The sequence below is a fragment of the Malaya genurostris genome, chromosome 3, assembly GCF_030247185.1.
Source record: "Malaya genurostris strain Urasoe2022 chromosome 3, Malgen_1.1, whole genome shotgun sequence".
Lineage (NCBI taxonomy): Eukaryota > Metazoa > Arthropoda > Insecta > Diptera > Culicidae > Malaya > Malaya genurostris.
In genome coordinates, this window is record NC_080572.1 from 198,440,339 (window position 1) to 198,462,223 (window position 21,885).

Below are 21,885 nucleotides of genomic sequence, written 5' to 3' on the forward strand. Positions count from 1 at the left end.
TCAATTTAATTGGCTTGGTAACTTGAGTGCATTTTTCGAGAAATTTTTTTTTCGAGCTTCAAGTATTGTATTCAGAGTTGCCATTTTAAAAATCTATGTTGCATATATTAGTAAAAATAAACATTTTGAAAATCTGTCCTTTTTTAAGAAATATTCATAAAAATCTGAATTTCGATTGAGTGTGAAAATTTGCATTCTGTAGTCCGATCGAGTGATACTTTTGTATGGAAAACTCGAACTCGATCGAGATACAGAATGCAAAATTTCGCATTCGATCGAAATAATCCGACTCGAACAAAATTCAGAATCGGGGCGTTTGATAAAATCGATAGTCCCACGACAAAAGGGCCTAACTGCAGATGAAAGCCTCTCTTTGTTTACTTTCTCTTTTGATTATTACTGCAAATTCTCTAAAGTTTCCAATATAAATCGAAAGCTAGTAGTTTTACCTTGAAAATTTTGTGAAGAGTAAAGTGTCAAATATAAAATAAATTCGGAAAATCGTGAAAGAAAAAGTAAAAAAAGAGAAACTGTCATTTGCAGTTCGGCCCTTTTGTCGTGAGACGGTCGAAATCTGTGTTCTGTGACACAGAATCTGTGTGACAAAATATCCAAAAAAATCTATGATTTCACAGAAAAATCTGTTGATATGGCAACGCTGATTATACACTGGGGCAAAAACATCATATTAACAAGATATCCAGCTCTCACATTTCCCGAACAAATCATTAGCAACTTGATTCGTATCCGAGCAGTCGTCCGCGATACACTTGTTTTTTTTCTGCTCCGTATCAGGACGGTATTAATTACAAAATCTCGAGTGCGAAGGTGTTTCCCTAGCAAGGGCTAGCGGAAACATTTCTGTTGTGAGATCTTTCTTAGATCTAATAAGTGATCGGCAGTGATACACACCGGCAGTGATACACACCGGCAGCAGACAGTTGTGTGCTTCAGCGTTTCTACCTGTCGCTTGAATAGCATCGGCACCAGCAGTGGTTGATTCATCAAGGTCACGCGAGGGAAACAATCGAAGCGAACTCATCTATCGGCTCAACAAACCATACCGGTGAAGTAGTTTTTTCCTTATTTTTATCTTTCTATTTCTTACTACCCTATCTATTTGCTCTATTTATCTTGTTGTTGTGGGAGATATGTCTTCCGATGGGGGGAACCCCGGGGAAGATGATGATGTACCTGAAGAGGTGGAACATTTAGATGAATACTCTTATGGTGACACATCTTACATGGATATCCCCGCAACCCCTTTGGAAAAACCACCCCTCCGTCGGAAGGTCTATCAGGATGACGGATCGGTTGGCCCGTGGGTGGTATACTTCCGGCCCATAGCTAAATCTCTTAGAGTCCTTAATATAGCTCGAGATCTGTATAAGTACTACTCGGCAGTGAAACACATTGACAAGGTGTCACCAAATAGACTGCGCGTCGTCGTGACTGATCTGAAACAAGCAAACGATATTGCTAGCAATGAGATCTTCACGAGGGAGTATCGCGTCTACGTACCTTCTCGGATGGTGGAGATCGACGGTGTGGTTCGCGAGGAGAGTTTAACGGTTGAAGATCTTATGAAGGATGGGATTGGCCGCTTCAAGAATGTCGATCTTCAACCAGTGAAGATATTGGAGTGCAAGCAATTGCACTCTAAATCGGCACAAGATGGGAAGTACTACCCATCAGACTCTTTTCGTGTGACCTTCGCCGGTTCTGCACTTCCGAATTACGTTTTAGTGGGAGGGGTTCGTCTACCTGTGCGGTTGTATGTACCGAGGGTAATGCACTGTTCGAACTGCAAAAAGATGGGACATACGGCACCATACTGTTGTAACAAACCACGGTGTGGTAAATGTGGCGAGGGACACGGGGATGACTCATGCAGGAAAACGACCGAAAAGTGTATTTACTGTGGCGAGAATCCGCATGATCTTTTTGAATGCTCCAAGTACAAACAACGCGAGGAAAAGCTTAAGCGAACCGTAAGGGAGCATTCTAAACGATCTTACGCGGAAATCCTCAAACGAGCCACTCCCCCTACCCCTAACAATCCGTTTGCTCTTTTGTCGACTGACGCTGATGCTTCTTATGACCCCGGCGTAGGACCTTCTTCTCTTCAGCTAGGAACAAATAGGAAAAGATCAATTATGTCCTCTCCTAACCTTCCTCGCAAAGGTCTAAAAGTACTACATCAAAATGAAAATAAAACATTAAAGTTGAACCAGAAAAATTCCGTTGAACCCAAGCCAATACCGCCTGGATTTCTAAAATACAACCAGGAATTTCCTGCGCTTCCAGGGACACCGAAAAACCCAGGTGATCCCAAAACACAACCAGAAAATCCGACAAACTCTGGATTACTAAAATTCTCTGATATCGTGGACTGGATATTAACAGCCTTCAATATAACTGATCCTCTTAAAAGTATTCTAACGGCTTTATTACCAACAGTAAGAACATTTTTAAAACAGTTGACAGAACAATGGCCCCTCCTTGCAGCGATCGTATCTATCGATGGCTGAAATACCTACAGAAATCGAGAATATGATCACTATACTGCAGTGGAATTGCAGAAGTATCATCCCAAAATTAGATTCTTTCAAATTTTTGATAAATTCGCGTAACTGCGACGTATTTTCATTGTGTGAAACATGGCTCACTTCAAATATAAACTTTGACTTCCACAATTTCAACATCATACGCCTGGATCGAGGAGACTCCTATGGAGGGGTTCTTTTAGGGATCAAAAAGTGCTATTCGTTTTATAGAATTAACCTCCCCTCGATCCCGGGCATTGAAGTTGTTGTTTGCCAAATCAGAATTAGAGGCAAAGATCTTTGTATAGCTTCTATCTACATACCTCCCAGAGTCTCGATAGGGCATCGACGACTGGCAGACATCATTGAGCTTCTTCCCACCCCGCGGTTAGTTTTAGGAGACTTTAACTCGCATGGTACGGGGTGGGGCTGCCTATATGATGATAACCGTTCTTCGTTAATTTATGATCTGTGCGACAACTTCAATATGACAATTTTAAATACGGGTGAAATGACACGCAATCCAAGACCGCCAGGCCGCTCTAGTGCGCTGGACTTATCCCTTTGCTCGACATCACTACAGCTAGATTGCAAGTGGAAGGTAATCCCTGATCCCCACGGTAGTGATCACTTGCCGATTTTGGTTTCAATATCCACTGGTGCACAAACACCGACATCAGTCGATATGACATATGATCTCACGAAAAACATCGACTGGAGTTCCTACTCGACCGCGATATCTCAAGCTCTCGAAACGAAACAACCAGATTCGCTAGAAGAAGAATACAAATCCCTAGCTGACTTGATCCTCAACGCCGCGATTCAAGCCCAGACCAAACGAGTACCCAAAACTACAATCACTACGCGACCCTCAACCCCATGGTGGGATAAAGAGTGCTCGGAAATATATAAAACAAAATCATCCGCGTATAAAAAATTCGGGAACAGTGGCAAGCGCGAAGACTACGAGAAATATGCATCACTAGAAAAGACCCTGAAAAATCTGATTAAAGCAAAAAAAAAAGGTTACTGGCGTCGGTTCGTCAATGGCCTATCTAGGGAAACATCGATGACCACTCTGTGGAATACAGCCCGTCGTATGAGAAATGCAACCACTAATAACGAATCCGTAGAATATTCAAATCGCTGGATATTTGACTTCGCCAAGAAAGTTTGCCCGGATTTTGTTCGCGAATCGAATGTCTATCGCGTCGCGTCCTCTCGATACAGTGAAAACGATTCCCCCTTTACGATGACGGAGTTTTCTCTAGCCCTCTTATCGTGCAACAACAATGCCCCAGGGTGTGATAAAATTAAATTCAACTTGCTTAAAAATCTTCCCGATATCGCGAAAAAACGTCTGTTAAACTTGTTCAACAAGTTCGTCGAACAGAACTTTGTTCCTCAAGACTGGAGACAAGTGAGGGTTATCGCTATTCAGAAACCGGACAAACCAGCCTCCAACCACAACTCGTATCGGCCGATTTCAATGCTTTCCTGTATTCGGAAACTGCTGGAAAAAATGATTCTGTTTCGTCTCGATGAATGGATGGAAACAAGTGGCTTGCTTTCAGATACACAATTTGGCTTCCGTAAAGGCAAAGAAACTTGGACATAAAGGGGGCTTTTGATTCAGTTTCCATAAAAATTCTCTCGGAGAAGCTGCACAAGCATGGTCTTTCCCCACATTTGAACAATTTTTTGCACAACTTATTATCGGAAAAGCACATGTTTTTTACACATGAAGACTTGACGACCTCACGAATTAGTTACATGGGCCTTCCCCAGGGCTCATGCCTCAGCCCCCTTCTTTATAACTTTTACGTCAATGACATCGATGAATGTCTTGAAAATTCTTGCACGTTAAGGCAACTTGCAGATGATGGCGTGGTGTCTATTACAGGATCCAAGTCTACCGACCTGCAAGGACCATTACAAACTACCTTAGACGCTTTGTCTACATGGGCTCTACAGCTAGGTATCGAATTCTCCACGGAGAAAACTGAGTTGGTAGTATTTTCCAGGAAGCGTGAACCTGCACAACTACAGCTTCAACTAATGGGTCAAACCATAGCTCAGGCCTTCACATTCAAATACCTCGGAGTCTGGTTCGATTCCAAAGGTACCTGGGGATGTCACATTAGGTATCTGAAACGAAAATGCCAAATAAGAATCAACTTTCTCCGTACAGTGACCGGGACTTGGTGGGGAGCTCACCCAACAGATCTTATAAGGCTGTACCAAACAACGATATTGTCAGTGATGGAGTATGGATGTTTCTGTTTCCGTTCAGCCGCGAAGATACACTTTATCAAGCTGGAGAGAGTCCAGTATCGTTGCTTGCGTATTGCCTTGGGTTGTATGCAGTCGACTCATACGGGGAGTCTCGAGGTACTAGCGGGAATTCTACCGCTGAAAAACCGTTTGTGGGATCTCTCATATCGACAACTCATTCGATGTAGCGTCTTAAACCCGTTGGTTATCGATAACTTTGAACGGCTAGTCGAGCTTAATTCTCAGACCCGATTTATGACATTGTACTTTGATTTCATGTCACGTAACAATTATTCTTCTTCATATAATCCTCACAGTGTTCGTTTCTATGATACTTCTAATTCTACGGTGTTTTTCGACACATCCATGAAAGAAGATATTTATGGAATCCCGGATCACGTATGCCCTCAAGTGATCCCAAATATTTTTAATGACAAATTTAGAGAAGTCGACTGTAATAAAATGTTTTACACTGACGGATCACATCTCGACGGGTCCACTGGCTTCGGTATTTTTAATGAAAATTTCACCGCCTCCTATAAACTCAGTGATCCGGCTTCAGTTTACGTCGCAGAACTAGCTGCAATTCAGTATACCCTTGAGATCATTGAAACTTTGCCCACAGACCACTACTTCATTGTATCGGACAGTCTCAGCTCTATCGAGGCTCTTCGCTCAGTGAAGCCTGGAAAGTACTCGCCGTATTTCCTGGGGAAAATACGGGAACAACTGAGTGCTTTATCTGAAAAATCATATCGGATTACCTTGGTTTGGGTCCCATCACATTGTTCCGTAAGGGGCAATGAGATGGCGGACTCACTGGCCAAGGTGGGCGCATTACAAGGTGAAACCTATGAAAGACCAATCTGCTTCAATGAATTTTTCAGTCGTTCTCGTCAAGAGGCACTCGTCAGCTGGCAAACCTCCTGGAATGATGGATATCTAGGACGGTGGTTACATTCCATTATACCGCAGGTATCGACGAAAGCTTGGTTCCGAGGGTTGGACGTGAACCGGGACTTTATTCGCACAATGTCAAGACTTATGTCCAACCACTCTTTGCTCAAAGCGCATCTTCATCGTGTTGGCCTTAGTGAGAGTAATCATTGCGTTTGCGGAGACGGTTATCATGACATCGAGCATGTTGTTTGGGTGTGCTCCGAGTATTGCGACGTCAGACTCCAGCTAATTGATTCCCTTCGGGCCCGAGGTAGACCACCTTATGTTCCAGTCCGTGACGTTTTGGCAACCCGAGATCTCCTTTACATGACCTACCTCTATAACTTCCTCAAAGCTATAAACGTGCAAATCTAGTGCCCTCTCTTTCTCTTTCTTTCTTCTACAGTGGTCCTACCCCAAATGAACTAAACACTGGTCAAGCTGAATTGCTGGAAACCATCCATAAATGACACACCGACATCAAAGTACACCAACAAAGCATCCGAGTCTAGTACAGTCTCTTCCTCGTTACAATCTGGAGAACGTCAAGAACTCGGAAATGAAAAGTGTGTTAAGAAGATGCAAGCTATTAATGAATGATTTGTAATACCAAAATATGTTCAAAATCAATACAGTATAGGTCCCACCCTCCTGACACTCCTTTACTAACTTTAGGGGAGCAGGTCGCCCCATAATACGGCTTCCACTCATATCCACCTAACAACAAGATAATCGGCCACGTTAAGCTAACGCAAATGAGCCCAATAAAAATTTTATTATAAAAAAAAAAAATCATTGGCAACAACATTTTTTGCGAGTATGGCGCCTTCAAGCGAGCCCGCATCGAATCTCGTACACAGAAGTAGGGGAGAGAAATGTCAAATTCGTGCGCGCCAAAATAGCAGCACTGCGCACCCATATAATTGACATGATATGTTAAATGTAACACCGTGCGATGGCGTTGCTGAACCAAATACAAATTATAATACGGAGTACTCCGACAAATTTTCAAGGACACATTTTGCACCGTGCGGTACATTGTCATGATACACTGTCAGAGTGACAATGTACTTTAACGAATTTTCTATAAAACTAGCAACACTAATGGGTAAGAACAAGTTCACTATAGTTACTGTTTATTATAGTGAAAACATGTAAACATATTACTTACATATTTTGATCCTTAGGGAAACTACCGAGCGAAATTACGGACGACCCTGTTCGTGTGTCACATCCCTCTACTAAGCAACTTCTCACCATTTCTAAAGCTTCCCGGTTTATTAGCCGGCGATATTTAGACTGATAGCTGCCCTTACACGAGACAATATTATTGTCAATACAAGGAGTATTGACAATACTTTTGATCGTGTAATGGAAACTTCATTGGATTGACGAAAATATTGTCAAAAAAATCAAAACTGCTCATCAATATAACAATACTTTCTCTCCAGAGAGAAACTGTTAAATATGTGCAATAATCTATTCTCTCTATATTTTAATATTCATTTGCAATATTTGAAGCTCCAAACGCTTGATTTTCTCGAAAAATGCGGACTCAAGTTACCAAGTCAATTGGATTGACGGTATTGACAATACTTTGGATTGACAATAATATTGTCGCGTGTAAGGGCTGCTGATTGTTGCAGTTTAATAAGCAGCCCTTACACGTGACAATATTATTGTCAATCCAAAGTATTGTCAATACCGTCAATCCAATTGACTTGGTAACTTGAGTCCGCATTTTTCAAACAAATCAAGCGTTTGAAGCTTCAAATATTGCAACGGAACATTGAAACATTGAGAGGAGAGTTCATTGCACATATTTGATAGTTTCTTCTCTGGAGAGAAAGTATTGTCGGATTGATGAGCAGTTTTGATTTTTTGACAATATTTTCGTCAATCCAATGAAGTTTCCATTACACGATCAAAAGTATTGTCAATACTCCTTGTATTGACAATAATATTGTCTCGTGTAAGGGCTGCTATACAGCAACGATAAACAAACAAGTTTGTTTTGCACCGTAGTAGAGTGACTATAATCAGAGTGGCGACAGCTGTTCGTTTGGAATGACAGCTCCCAGTTCCAAACGAGCAAACGACTTGTCAATTCAATGTAAAGCTAATGGAATGTTTTGAATTGTTGCCAGCATTACGGATGAGATGTCGTCACTCTGGTTATAGGCACTCTACGCCGTAGCAACTAGCATAAAGCGTTGCCAGAAACGATCTCCTTTCACATTTTCACACTATCGCAACAAAAGGGCGATATTTGCTAGGCTTACTTGTTCATGCTTTGAACCAAACATTATCGATTCGTTTGTATGGGACTTAGGGGTATTATTATTTGTATTTGGCTGAACTGAAGATTGATTTCGCTCCAAGCTGACAGGGTCTGACTAGGGTCTCTTTTTACGCGTTTTTTAGGCGGTTTCTTTTTAGACGGATTTCCAAAGTTACGCGGTTATTTTTTACGCGGATTTCCGAAGTTACGCGTTTTTTTTTCGACATCGAAAAAAAAATTTAGATTTTGAAAGTCTATGCCTCAAAGTCGATTTCGCAACAAAAATTTTTTTTGAGATTATACCAGATCTGGACGTTTCATGCATTTTCAAAGATATTTGGTATCAATTCTTTTTTTCTTTAGAGGTTTTTTTACGCGGATTTCCGAAGTTACGCGATACATATCCCTCGCGTAAAAATTTCCCTAAAAATGGAAAAATATAAGTAGAAACTACAATTATTCAAAGCAAAAACAGAATTTATTCATTGTCTGATGGTGACTTCGCTTTGACTCTCTTTACCAATAGCGGCCCTTACACGATCATTTAAAGTGTCATTACTAAGTAATGATACTTCTGCTCAAACGCTCGTCATTACTGCATTACTGTACATCATTACTTTTTAGCATTACATGTTCATTATTAATGATGAGTATTTGTAACTACTCCAGCAATAACAATAGCAATATTTTTATTTGATGATTTGGATGGTGGTGCCTTTGATATTGATTATTCCGGTGTTCCACCGGCTTCGCGGGATTGAATACGTTACTGCAGTCGAATTTATTGGCTTCTTATCCACTAAGCAACGTTTAATGGCATTAATCAGTGCATTAAAGTTCATTTTACTTGACTTGGACGATTTGTTTAAAGTCGCCATAACTAACAAAACCAGAGAATCGAAGTTTTTACTTTTATCGCGGATGTATTGAAGCCATCAAGTTGATTGATAATTTACAGAGAAATTTGCAGACTTGGCATCTCTGCATATCACTGACAATTTTTCGGATCGGTTGATGCTTTTCAATTTATGATACTATGAAAAAAAGTCATAAAAATCATAGCCAAGAGTACAAGCGTTTGATTTGCTTTGGTATTTGGCACAAAAAGAACGTGCTGCTATTACACACACATGACATTTGTCGGAATAACGCTATTTGCTTTCTGTCAAAAGTTACGGTGGGGTACCGGCAACCGAATACTGCCGGCAACTAAACATCTTCCCCTATAGATGTTAATTAGATTTTTTATCGTGACGACACAAATGAAAAAGCATTCATCCTTGACAGTACTGTTTACAAACAAGCTTAAACAAAAATCGAAGAACACGTCTTAAGCAATCATCTTTACACTTTGCAACTAGTCACTTTTATTTAATATATTTAAAAAACAAACCGTATTCAATCGCGAAAAAATGTTTTAAAACTTTATTTTGGCGATATGGACCGTAAATGGTTTGATCTAATTTGTCAGTAAACAAACAAAAAAAATCTCTGTTTACAAACAGTACTGCTGAACTGTTAAAATGTGTTCATCCGATTGAGGTTAGCAGTGACGGTAAAAAAACCTAATATGAATTCATAATGTACACTTGCAATTTAAATGTCACAATTTGCAAGATTTTGAAACATTTATTCGTAGGACAGAGAAGTTCCATTTATATACTTTTTTTAAAATTCGCCCTTCTTTGACAAACAGCTGATATTTTTGAGATTTTAAATTATTTTTTGTTTGCTTTTGAACAATGTTATTTTTAGTTGAATAAGATATATAAGATAAGAATTATATTCATCATTGTTATTTAAAAATATTTAGTATTGAGTTATTGTAAAGACATCGCATTAGTTTTTAAAAAGCTCTTACCCGCTTGTGTGGAATTCTGGCAACCGTCAGAAGGCTGGCTGCATTCCGGCTGCTGTCAAAATTGTCTATAGGCGTCATTATGTCACCGTACGTGTCTTCTTTATTTCTCTCTTCCCTCTCTTTTCTTGTTTTTTTCGACTTCATTTGATATTAGGTAAATGAGATTTGATCATTAGGTAAATGAGATTGAAATATGGATATGTTAGGTAGTTAATAACCGCTAGGCGAAATTCTCTGCCGGAAACGGTTGTTGCATTGTTGCCAGACTTTACCAGCCGTCTGGGGAGAAATCTGCCCGCCGCGTACAAGTGGGCATTTGAGTACCCGTAAAAAAGTAAACCATTGATTTTACAGCAAAAACAAATGATTCACAATTAGATCTATGGCTTAAAATACATTTTATCAAGCATTTTATTGTATCTTGACAACATTTTTTTCATTTATAACGGTTCAATATATTGTTTCTACGATTCTACAATTGAGTTTATTGAACACGTGGTGTTTCAAACAATAAGCAAACTGTACATTTGATTGTTTTCCAAGAAAACATGTATAAGAAAATTTTATGATTTGAATAGTTACGATACTTAACAACCTCTACATTCTATTGAACAATCCAATCAGCGTGGTCACCACGAGATAGCGTTATGGTGATTGTTTTGACATATCCCATGTATTTAGAAAAATTGTTGACGAATTTTTCAATTTACTTGAGTTTGAAAGAATGCAGATGGCAAAACCATACAAATATGGGTAAGAAAAACGATTATTCACGTGTTGTGATCAAACATATGATTTCAAATTGTCCTATACTCTTGACAATCTCGGATGAAATTTGAAATTTTCAGCTCACATACAGATTTGATTTAGATGATAAAACATGAGTAAATAGACTAGTCATAAAACTTTTGATCATAATTTTTCAATTAATCTCAAAATCCAACCCAAAAAACGAAGAATATCCCAGATATGAATACAGTACCCAACCTCACTTCTTCGAATTTGATATATCATCTTACGATTTCTCCATAAATATCAATCAAACATACCACGGAAAGTTACTGAATCATTAATGATCGATTTTTTTACCAAATTTTCACACGTTTTTGTATGTTAGTATTCGATTCATAAGAAAAAACATATAAAAACCCTGCATTTTGTTCGAATCTTCAAGTAAACTCTGAAAATTATCACCATCGCTTAGTTCAAAGCTCGCCACTCGGGCAGCGCACCGATCGCAAAAGAGTTGGTTGGATTTTTCAATTGTAAAAAGAATGTTCACAATTAATTGAATAGTGTATAACAATACATTAAAATATTTTTCAATGGTCAAAGCAAAATTGTGGATGGTTTTGTAACAGCAAAACGTATTGTTTTTCTACAATTTTTTTTATTCGGGTAGGCAGTCCATTTCAGATAACGAAAACAAGTCCCAATTTTTTGGATGCCCGTAATTTTGACCATAATGATATATGTAATCCTACTGTGATTTACCAAACAGCAACTATAAGGTAGTGTGTGTGTGTAATACTTTGTTTTCATTTATATTTCACCACTAGCAGTAGCAGACAAATAGAAAAAAAACTCGAAGCAAATTGCTTGTTCGCGCGACGACGTATGAACATTGTGACAGTCAGCTAATAAAAAACAGAATCACGATCAAAGGTAAGATAATTTTTAGTATTTATGTGTCGTTATATAAGCATAGATTACTGGTAATTTTATTGACCACTGATTAATAATCCACAAATGATGTGGAAATGATTCCAAGAAAAGGGATTCGGTAATGAAAATTCATTCTCTTGACGTCACTGTTTTGTCTTCGGGAAGCTATAAACTCTGACGTTTGTGAAGTGCGAGCTGTAAATACGCAAAATATGATTCAAAATGAAGTGAACATTGCCACATTTCAAATCGTCTTTTCTTGTGATATACGTATGAAAATATATTTTTTTTCAGTTGTTCACCCTTAATATCATCACATCCTGAATGTTCAATAAAGGATCCTGTATGAAGGACGCTTCCGCCCATCATTCACAATAAACACACACACGCACCACCCGCCCATTCATTTCGGATCAAGAGTGTGTTGAGAATGATGTGGAAAGTTTCCTTTTTTGGAAGCGCCATATTAAATCTTGTTTTGATGCCATCCCTTTCTATAAGTTGGTGATTTCGTGTGTAATGAATATAACTAGTGCAATAGATCACGATTGACATTAGCTGTCCATTTTGGAAGAAAAAAATATGACAAATACTAATCATTCAGAAGATGTTTCAACATAATATTGTTTTGAACTATTTTCAGCCAAGAGAATACATTAAAGAATCGAAAAATTTGTCATTGAGACTCGATGGAATGTCATTGAACTTCCTGTTGACTAAATCGAAGCTGAGTTTGACCGTACCTTTCAAAGTACCTTGTACACACGAAGCAGAGGAAAAAATTGCATAGGTGATACCATAGTTCACTGGCTTCGTTAAAACCAGTTTTTAGTCGAGGAAAGGTGAGTAGTAAACTACAACAATTCATCAACAGTGCAATTCAAAACAATTAGGTGTTATAGTTTGATCGTATGAATTAATTGCAGATTCGGAATAGCTGAATTCAAATCAATTAAGATATTCGGGAATAAAACATATTTATATTTCCTTATTTAAATCAAACATTTTCTCTGTTAGATTCTAACTAATTTGGTTTGTTTAACTTCTGAAATTTCTGCGTGTATATTCATAGAAAATCTGATAACTTTTTTGCGTAATTTATTGCTGATATCTATAGAAAATAGATTTTTGATAATCCTTCGTAATTGAAAAAATTGGGTAGTCTGTCCCAAAAGTATAAGTAGGTATATTAGAAAACTCCAGAAAAATGAGGCACATTAATGGCGTTTTCATTTTTAAACTGCTCTACACCGATGTAGCGGAGGTGTAGCACTGAAACCGTTTGTTTTGGCAATAGCATTACTATACTTTATGTTTCGTCTTCGACTCGTCAGTACATAACAGTTTATGTTGAATAGCATTACACTTTTTCTGCACCGATACCACAGGTGTAGCACTTATATAAAGCTCTGAGCAATGGAATCGTTTATTGTAGTCAAGAGTTACTGTTTATGTTTTCGTCATTTTTGTTCGTTTATTCATGGCTTTGTGTAGCTGTAGTGTACCATAAGATTCAAGCATGCATAAACGTTAAACCAAAGATAAACTCAAGATTACAATTTCCCATACGATTCATTGAAAAATGTAGGGTCAGTAATCGTGAACCAGTTGGTTCAGTAATAATGTAATTTTATTGACCCTCCGGTTATAAGAGTCGACTACTTCCGACAAAATGCCATGGAAACAATACAAGTTAGAATAAAAGCAAGTATATGTTTACATTCAGCACATAATGATTTCTTGCCACAACTGAAGCATTAAATCCATGGGATGAGGCAATAACAAACTAAATAAATTCTACGCAATGGTTTTACTTTCCTATTGTAAGAATCACTGGATATAAAGCAAAATTACTTAATATCGTTCATACTGGAACTTGATATTTTTCCAAACACAAACAATCATTGTCATCGTTACGACGCATCTAACGATCAGACGTTTGTTGTTTTGCTTCAAAATACTGAAACTGACAGTGAACCGAGTTCATCAAGAAGTCCTATTCAAACGATACAGAAGAAATCGCAGACTACTCTATCTTGAGTTTATCTTTGGTTAAACTTCCCTTTCATTGAATCTAGCTTATTTTTCAAGTTTAAAGAACTGTTGTTTCTTCGATTTTATAATGACTGAATTTTGCTCGATGGGGCAAAGTTTCAGCGAAAATTTAAAAAAATGTGTAAAAATGTGGTCAGGTTTTCAACACTCACAACATAGTAAATTTTGTTTCAATTAGTAACATCGAAACAAATTTACTTTTCTGCTTGGCAATATTTTTACCTAACGATTTAAATGATAAAACCATATTTTTCAATTGTAAATGACCGATATAAAAATTAGCTGCGAGCAGTGTCATATTTATCCTGCTTACGGGCTTTCGCTAATAGAGGCGATGGTTTAGGAGGAGCAAGTGTCATTTCATCTGGATATCATCGCACTGATTGACTACTCAAAGCAAAAGTGAAACAGTGGGCCGTATGCCTCTGATTAGCGGTTTAAGTTGAACTGCTAGGCACGAGATGGCGGTTCAAGTTGAACTGCTTTAAGCACTGATGAGCCAAAGGCGAAACGCGAAGAAATAGATTCAAAAGTATCCAACTACCGTGGAATTGCAGCTTTGGGCGCTGTATCGAAGTTGTTTGGAATTATAGTTCTGGATTTTATAACACATAGTTGCTCTGACTATATAGATATGTTCTCGGATGAGACGCAGCATGGGTTCATGCCAAAGCGTTCCAGAAATAAATTTAGTAACCTACACTTCCTTCATCATACGTTCTTTACAAGCTCGACTACAAGTAGATTCTAGGTGGTTTTTTGATGCCAAATGTCTTAGAAATGCATGAATATGAACATTTAGGGGTTTTGTTGGTTTGTGCAAAAAGCACATATTTTATTCCTATTTCATCGCGTTTCGACTTCGGCTCGTCAGTGCTTAAAACAGTTCAAACTGCACTGCCATCTCGTGCCTAGCAGTTCAACTTAAACCGCTAAGCAGACGCAAAGTTTGCACTACTTATGCAACCCTCAAACAATATTGCACAAGTGCTATATTGTTTCTGACGTCTCAGGCGTAAACGAGTGACGGCTTATTACTGGCCGTCGCAGAATGTGAACATTTAGGGGTTTTGTTGGTTTGTGCAAAAAGCACTCATTCTATTTCTATTTCTTCGCGTTTCGCCTTCGGCTCGTCAGTGCTTAAAGCAGTTCAAACTGAACTGCCATCTCGTGCCTAGCAGTTCAACTTAAACCGCTAAGCAAACGCCAAGTTTGCACTACTTATGCAACCCTTAAACGATATTGCACAAGTGCTATATTGTTTCTGACGTCTCAGGCGTAAACGAGTGACAAAGATCTGGTGAAATCTCAACAATTTTTGTTTGTAAAAATCGACCTTGGGACTTCGAGAGAATTCGAGTTACGCGGTATCGGAAATTCGGGTAGGAAGAAACCACAAAATGGAAGAAATTTTATTCTAGGTGCCAAATGTCTTAAAAATGCATGAAACGTCTAGATCTGCTGTAATCTCAAAAAAATTATTTTTGTAAAAATCGATTTAGGAACTTCAGATTTCCGAAAGCGAAAAAAAAATTTTGTATGCCGATTGTCTTAGAATTGCATAGAAAAATTTCTGGTGCAATAAAAAAAAATTTCAGATCGAAATGTCAGAGTGTCAGAGAGTTGACTTAAAAAAAATTCCAGATAACACCAGATCTTGACGTTTAATGCATTTCTAAGACAAAACAAGAAAACCGCGTAACTTCGGAAATCCGCGTAAAAAAACCACGTACAAAAAGACCTCAGTTTACATCGATTTCTCTGTTACGTTCGACAAAATCAATCATTACATAACGATCTGCAAGTTAAGTACACTGTGATTTAACGGATAATTTTCTAATTGGCTTCGATCATATCTAACTGGTCGTGAAATGATACTGAAAATAAGAGACTGTACAACCTCGCCACTTTCTGTTACCTTTGGAGTTTCTCGAGGAAGTCCCCTTGGACCGTTTATATTTTGATTGTATTTCAACGATCCAAAATTTTCGATCAAGTGTATGGAACTATCGTTCGAATTTAAAATATTTTATACAATCAAATCTGCAGCTAACTCAGAGTTTCTACAAGAACAGTTGGATAATTTAACTGATTGGTGTAATATCAACAATATGGTTTTGAATGCCACTAAATGCTCCGTCATCTCTTTTAGTAGCTATTTCACAAACCGCTCTCGAACGCGCATCGTCTGTCAAGGACCAGGGTGTTCTTCTAGATTCAAAGTCAATTTTAAGGAGCACATAAAGTTTACTATCTTCTAAAGATATTAGGATTTATTTTCCGCGTTACTAGAAAATTCTCTGATGTACATTGGTTGAAGGCTCTGTATTGCGCTTTAGTTTGCTCAACTCGCGAATACGCTGCTGTTATCTGGTCACCTTATTACCAAAACGATATACAACTCATTTAAGTTATTATACGCAAATTTGTCCGATTCGTTTTCCGACGTCTTCCATTAAAATATCTTTTAAACTTACCGAGTTATCATGACCGCTGCAAACTGATTGGTATCGATTTATTATTTGTCCGTCGCGATGTTTTTAAGGCTAGTTTTGTGGCAGACCTACTTCAGTCGCGAATCGATTGCTCCGAGCGATTGCAATTGTTACAAGTAAACATTCGACGTCGTAATCTGCGATCTTATTTTTTCTTCGGATTCCCTACGCTAGATCTAATTATGGATATAACGAATTCATTGCTAGCACCTGCCGCATTTTTATCAAATGTTTCAATTCTTACGGCTTTCATTTATAACGTAATGTTATCAAGAAATCGTTCCTCATTTTTTACAGATATTTTTATTCAGACCTGTGTACGTACAAGCTTTACGTGGTCGAATTAGCTGATTTTTTAAATAAAGAATTTTTTGAAGTGGATCTCATTGTCACTCTTTTTCTAGGAGGAGAAGAGCTTCCATTTCCCTCCTGCGAGAGTTGAGGGGCACTTTGTTTGTGGCTCGTCTCATCATCCATTGCCTCATCGATTGTATTGTTGTTGGTGTCCGTCTTCGTTTCGTTTACTTGTTCGTAGTCTTGAGCTCGTTGCTAGTTGCTTTAGATGCGCTTTGTTGTACATTAGTTGCAGTTGCTGGTTGGTTTGATGGTGAAACATGAGTACTGCGCTCACTAGTTTTCGTTGTTGAACGTTTGACCTTGTCTTTGGTTGAAGATATCTTTTTCGCAGTTTCAGTGCAAGGTTTACCGTAGTGTTCAGGTTGTTCACAAAACTGACATGTAACCAGCTGATTTTCATAGGTAATCAATGTTTTACCCGGACGTATCCCACCTTGACCACAAATGATGTAAGATGGAATTGCCTTACGTAGTTGCATACGCACAACTCGCACGCCATTCCGGATGCCGGGGAAAAAATTTCGCCATACTTCCCTTTCGATGGAAAGGATTTCACCGCAATGCGACATATTCTCCCGAACGAACTTATCGGTGGCCTGCGGGGGAAGGTCATGCACGCGTACTTCTATGGCATTGTCCACCATGTGCACAGGGATTTTGTTTTTAATGTTGTCACACTCAACGATGTGCACCTCGTTGTTAACCGAAGCGAATGCAAGTGCATCGCTTTCACGTTTAAACATAATGTACACACAGTTAGACGCCTTGTTGAATTGAATCTCACTTACATTATTAGCGTCTAGATGCATTCGTTCTTTAAGTAAGATTTCAATTTCATTTGCTGCTGGTCTAACTTTGCAACGCTTGAAATCTATACAAATTGAATTCGGTCTTGCAGGCCAAGTTTCAGGCTTTGTTAAATCGTATTTGTCCATTCAGTACACTCTATTGTTCACTGGCGTATTGTCTTTGTTTCTGTTGTTTCGACCGTAAACGATTTTCGACTGTGTCGGGTGAGATGCGAGCACGAACTGAAATCGTTCCTCATCTTATTGTTTCATTAGATTTGTTTACTGTGCAGATTTTTAGATTATATTCAAGTGGATTTTCAAGTTCTGCGGAATGTAACACCTGCATAAAAATAGCGGTGTTAACGCTTCTCTCGAATATCGCGCGTTTCAGCTTACAACTTTTAATTTTCGACTTCGCGGGGATTTCGCGCGTTTTGGTTTCGAAATTTTTCGTAACAACCCTGTTCAAGATTCAATTTAAAGTTTTATGAAAAATGCCTTAGTAGTATTTATAAAACACCATCACACCACTTGGTAGATCAAAACAAGTTTTTAATTTTGCCACAGACGTTTAGTTTTATCACACTCTTACTCGCTTGCACCCCCTTATTTTGTGCTTATACAGCTCTACGAATCACATCACATAATATCAATGTCGTCCACAAAACCAAAAAGCATGTGAGACTGATTGATGATGGTTCCGTTTCTCTGCATCTGCCGGATCTTCGTATCGTACCTTCGAGCGCTATGTTAAATAACAAATTTGAGAGCGCGACGCCTTGCTTCAATTCATCTAATGTCACGAAAGCATCGGATGTAGTATCAACTAACTTTACGATTGATTTCGATCCAACGAGCGTCGTTGAGTTCGATCTATCGGATGTCGTAAAGCCATGTTGTAACATGATCCGCCACAATTCGTTTCGTACGTTGCTTCGAAATTTACATACAAAAGATTAGTCCGGAACTAGTACAGCCGCTCACTTTCAATTTTAAGAAGTTCGATCGGAGTCCCGTCCTTTCGGAAAGACTGCTCCGTTTTTAAGCTGTCTAACCGATTTTCGCATTTATTCTAGCGTGGGTATTTCCACAGCTTGTTCATAATCCTGATTTCTCATTCTGTTCGGTCGGTTTTTAGCTGGTAGTGTTCCTTCCAGCTGACAGTCACTAATGCGTGATCGGTCAACAGATTATCGTCCCGAACGTTGATCATAACTGGTACTGGTGTACCCATTCTTCTCATGCTGTTGGCCGTCTTATAGAACCTCCCTGTTTTGACGTGTCGCCGTGATAAGCATTCGGGTTCGGGCCTAGTTTTTATCGCTTGTGGTTCTCTGGCAGTGAATATCAAACCAACCGTTCTGTTTGTTTCTTCGTGTGCTACCTGACACCTTTGTGGCTATTACATTGACTTAAACTGAAATTTAATAAATAAAAAAATTGGAATGCATCAAACATTCAACTTTTTAATTTTTTCACGTAAAATTAGAAACCTAAATCATTGTAAACAAATATTTCACGAGTTTTTGTTGTTTTTTAGATCAACATTTAACGCGCAATGTCTTCGGAATCCGAAGAGCAGGACTTCGACGGAACACAGCAGATTCTGCGGATGATGACAGCCCTCTCGCCTGAAGTTGAATCCATTCCGACCGACACGATTTCGAATATGAACCCTTTCCAAATTAAGCCATCCTTCGTAGAGACTCTCAGCAAAAGTGAAGCCACAATAAAAGAAATATTTGGCTCCCACTGTGAATGCGGTGCAGAAAGAGTATTTGCTGCTCCCAAAGAATCCAAATGTCTGTCTGCCAAAGCGAACTCGGTTGGTAGTAAGAGCCTCGAGCACGGTATAATCAATCCAACTACGTTCAAGCATAAGAATAAAGGAGAGAAAAAAGGAATCATTCGAGAATCGATACTGCAGAATATTGGCAAATGTGTTCACCAGAACCTAAAGCAGAATAACGTCGCAAAGAAAATTCAGCCAAACTCGCTTTCCTCCATTTCATTTACTCCCACAGTGAACACATTGAAAGCTTCACTATCAGAAAATAATCTCACTAGATGTTTTAACACAGATTCCAGTAATGATATTCTGGATTTCAGGTTATTGGTTGACCAGTGCAGTGAGCTAACGATATCTTCTCCGAGTGGTGGTAAAGCTGTAGACAGTCCCAATTTTGCACAGGGCAGTTTTAGGGCATTACGTCAGCCAGATTTTTCCGCGTTTCAACGAAACCGAACTGCCATCCATCGTCGTAATCGTCGAGCACGGCAACTCAAACGATCCAATAGCACCTCGTCACTGGAATCGGATAGCAGCAGCACCGGTAGCATCCCGTTCAGTGGTCCCAAGGGAGCTTGTTCCACCGGAGCATCTCATAACGGTAGTCAACAGATTCAATCGCCAACTCAACAACAGCAATCTCACTCTCAGTCATCTTCCCCATCGTCGTCATCCTCCGCGTCCTGTTCGACCCAGGCTAGACTGAACAGTACGATGCCCTGCGATATCACCATTGACGAAATGGCCAGCTATTTCGAAACACTGGTTCACATACCGAAGAAAATGTCTAGCATGGCCGAAATGATGTATATTTAGAATGAGCAACTTAATGGTGCCCTGGGGAAGGCATACTCATTGGGTGTCTTTAGTGACATCCAATGCAGACACGCGTTAAGAGATTTGGTGAACGTTCCTAGCTAAAGGAACACTGTCTGCTGCAGCAGATGACATACCTCTGAAAATTGCTAGAATTTTGTTCAAGTCGTTGCTAGCCAGTGCTAAATAGTTCTTCGGGTGAAAATTCTAATTATTCGTTAACGAAACAGAGCTATCCTCAGTTGGTTTCGATAGTGAGCATTGCTTGTAAAATTTGATATAATTCAAAGGAACTGCTGTAATCGTTGGAAAACTCTAAACTAAATAAATGCAGAAGATTCGTTTATCATTATGCAGCTTTAGTTCAAATAAATCAGTGATTACATAAGCTTCACCATTTTTCGCAAACTTGTTTGTATCGAATTGGTGACAGTAAGTATCGAATCGATGTACATTTGCTGTCCGACGTCGATCGAATGTGCTGTGCATCAAAAATAGTTTAAGTGTACGAACTTTAAGTTTGTTCTTGTTTCATAGTTCCAATGCAACCATGCGTTTAATTTTTATATTACCTACACTTAAAACTCAACATTAATGTAAACGAAACTATTCGCGGAAAAGTATAACTTTTATAAATGTAGACTAATTTATAGACAATGATAGAGTGGACGTTTCGCCGGAATTGGTTGTAAAGAAGAGAAAAGAAAATTTCAATGAACAATTAGTGGAATGGCATACATGAAAAATCAAAGAATATCACCGAATATGTCCAACCTGGTGATGGTGTCCATCATGCAGCTGCAATTTACGCAGCCATGTATATCCTGTGCATACCAAAATAAACAATAAATGTTTTAATTGCAACATCTAACTAGGGTACTCAATAGTAACCTTACTTGGCGCGCGATTTATTGAATTATTTTCCAATAAAAAGTATATAAATCAGAGTTTGTTTTTGTTATTGTTCCTATCCTAATCCGAATTGTGAACACCATTTCTCCGGCGTCTTACCGTGACAGTAAGTGTAGAGGTTTTTAAAAAAACGTTCTTAATCCACCAAACAGTGAAATAATGCCTTTTTTATACACCCGCATGTGCTTTTGCAAGAATATTCCTCCGTGTTTTTATTTTTCATATTAATTTTAGTAACTTATAAAGGCAACCAGCATAACTCAAAACGGTTCGTATGGCCATGAATTAACCTGACGATCTAATTGGAATGGTTTTGAGTCCAACTTTGAATATTTTTACGATTTTTTGTGTCATCTTCTTTGACGGTTTAAATTTTAAAAACACAATACCCTGTAATTCCAGAAACAGAAAATCTCTGAATTTTTTTATGAAATAATACGCGTTTAATTTGAATGTTTGTTTATGTAACTCGGTTTTGAATTCTTTAAGAAAACGATTCTCTCTATTTCCGATACTTCCGGAATCGGTGCAGCCGAAGTCAGTTAAAGTCACCAAAAGGGTTTGTAAGCCTTTTCATTTGATTCGACAAATTTTCAAATCAGTATAGTCATCTTTGAGAAACCGTAGGGCGTTCCAAATTAGTTATTAGGATACCGGACTCAAAAACCTAATACCGGTGTAGCTGAAACAAGATTATTTGGTCATCGACGATCAAAATCTGCAAACCCGATAAAGCCGATTAATGTATGAGATTGACATTTTTACACTTATCACCATGTATCTCCGGAACCGGTAGCCAGATTTGATTAAAAACGTGCTTAATCCACCTAACAGTGAGATGATACCATGTGTTTTTGCATGAATATTCTTCGGTGTTTTTTGGTTCTCATGACATTATTTTAATGACCGTCGTTTTAAGCGGCAATTTCAGATTTTAATCACTCACTACTCTGTAATATCGAAACTGCAAATCGGATCGAATTTGAATCTAAAAGTGCGACAATCGACTGAACATTCCATGATATGTCGAAGTAGGTTCCACTTTAGAGCTTACGGTTACTTAAGGTACTTCCAGAGCCGGTATTCAGGAACCAGCATAATCCA

At 38.6% G+C, this 21,885-nt stretch overlaps 1 protein-coding gene across 4 annotated transcripts; it reads left to right on the forward strand.

The window, feature by feature from the left end:
- Positions 1-755: 755 nt before the first annotated feature.
- LOC131433688 (uncharacterized) lies at positions 756-20,816 on the forward strand. 4 transcript variants are annotated; one of them, XM_058600218.1, is made up of 5 exons: positions 756-1,066; positions 11,464-11,566; positions 11,861-12,070; positions 12,210-12,408; positions 18,805-20,816. In XM_058600218.1, exon 5 carries the CDS (start codon positions 18,823-18,825, stop codon positions 19,867-19,869), a length of 1,047 nt encoding a protein of 348 aa, XP_058456201.1. In that variant the 5' UTR covers positions 756-1,066; positions 11,464-11,566; positions 11,861-12,070; positions 12,210-12,408; positions 18,805-18,822; the 3' UTR covers positions 19,870-20,816. The 4 variants fall into 4 exon arrangements, with proteins under 4 accessions (XP_058456201.1, XP_058456202.1, XP_058456199.1 ...); XM_058600219.1 differs by having other exon boundaries at positions 11,861-12,066; XM_058600216.1 differs by lacking the exon at positions 11,861-12,070.
- The last annotated feature ends 1,069 nt before the right edge of the window (positions 20,817-21,885 follow it).

What these genes read in the sequence shown, in the direction of transcription:
- LOC131433688 (XM_058600218.1), top strand. Translation starts at nt 18,823, where the DNA reads ATGTCTTCGGAATCCGAAGAGCAGGACTTCGACGGAACACAGCAGATT.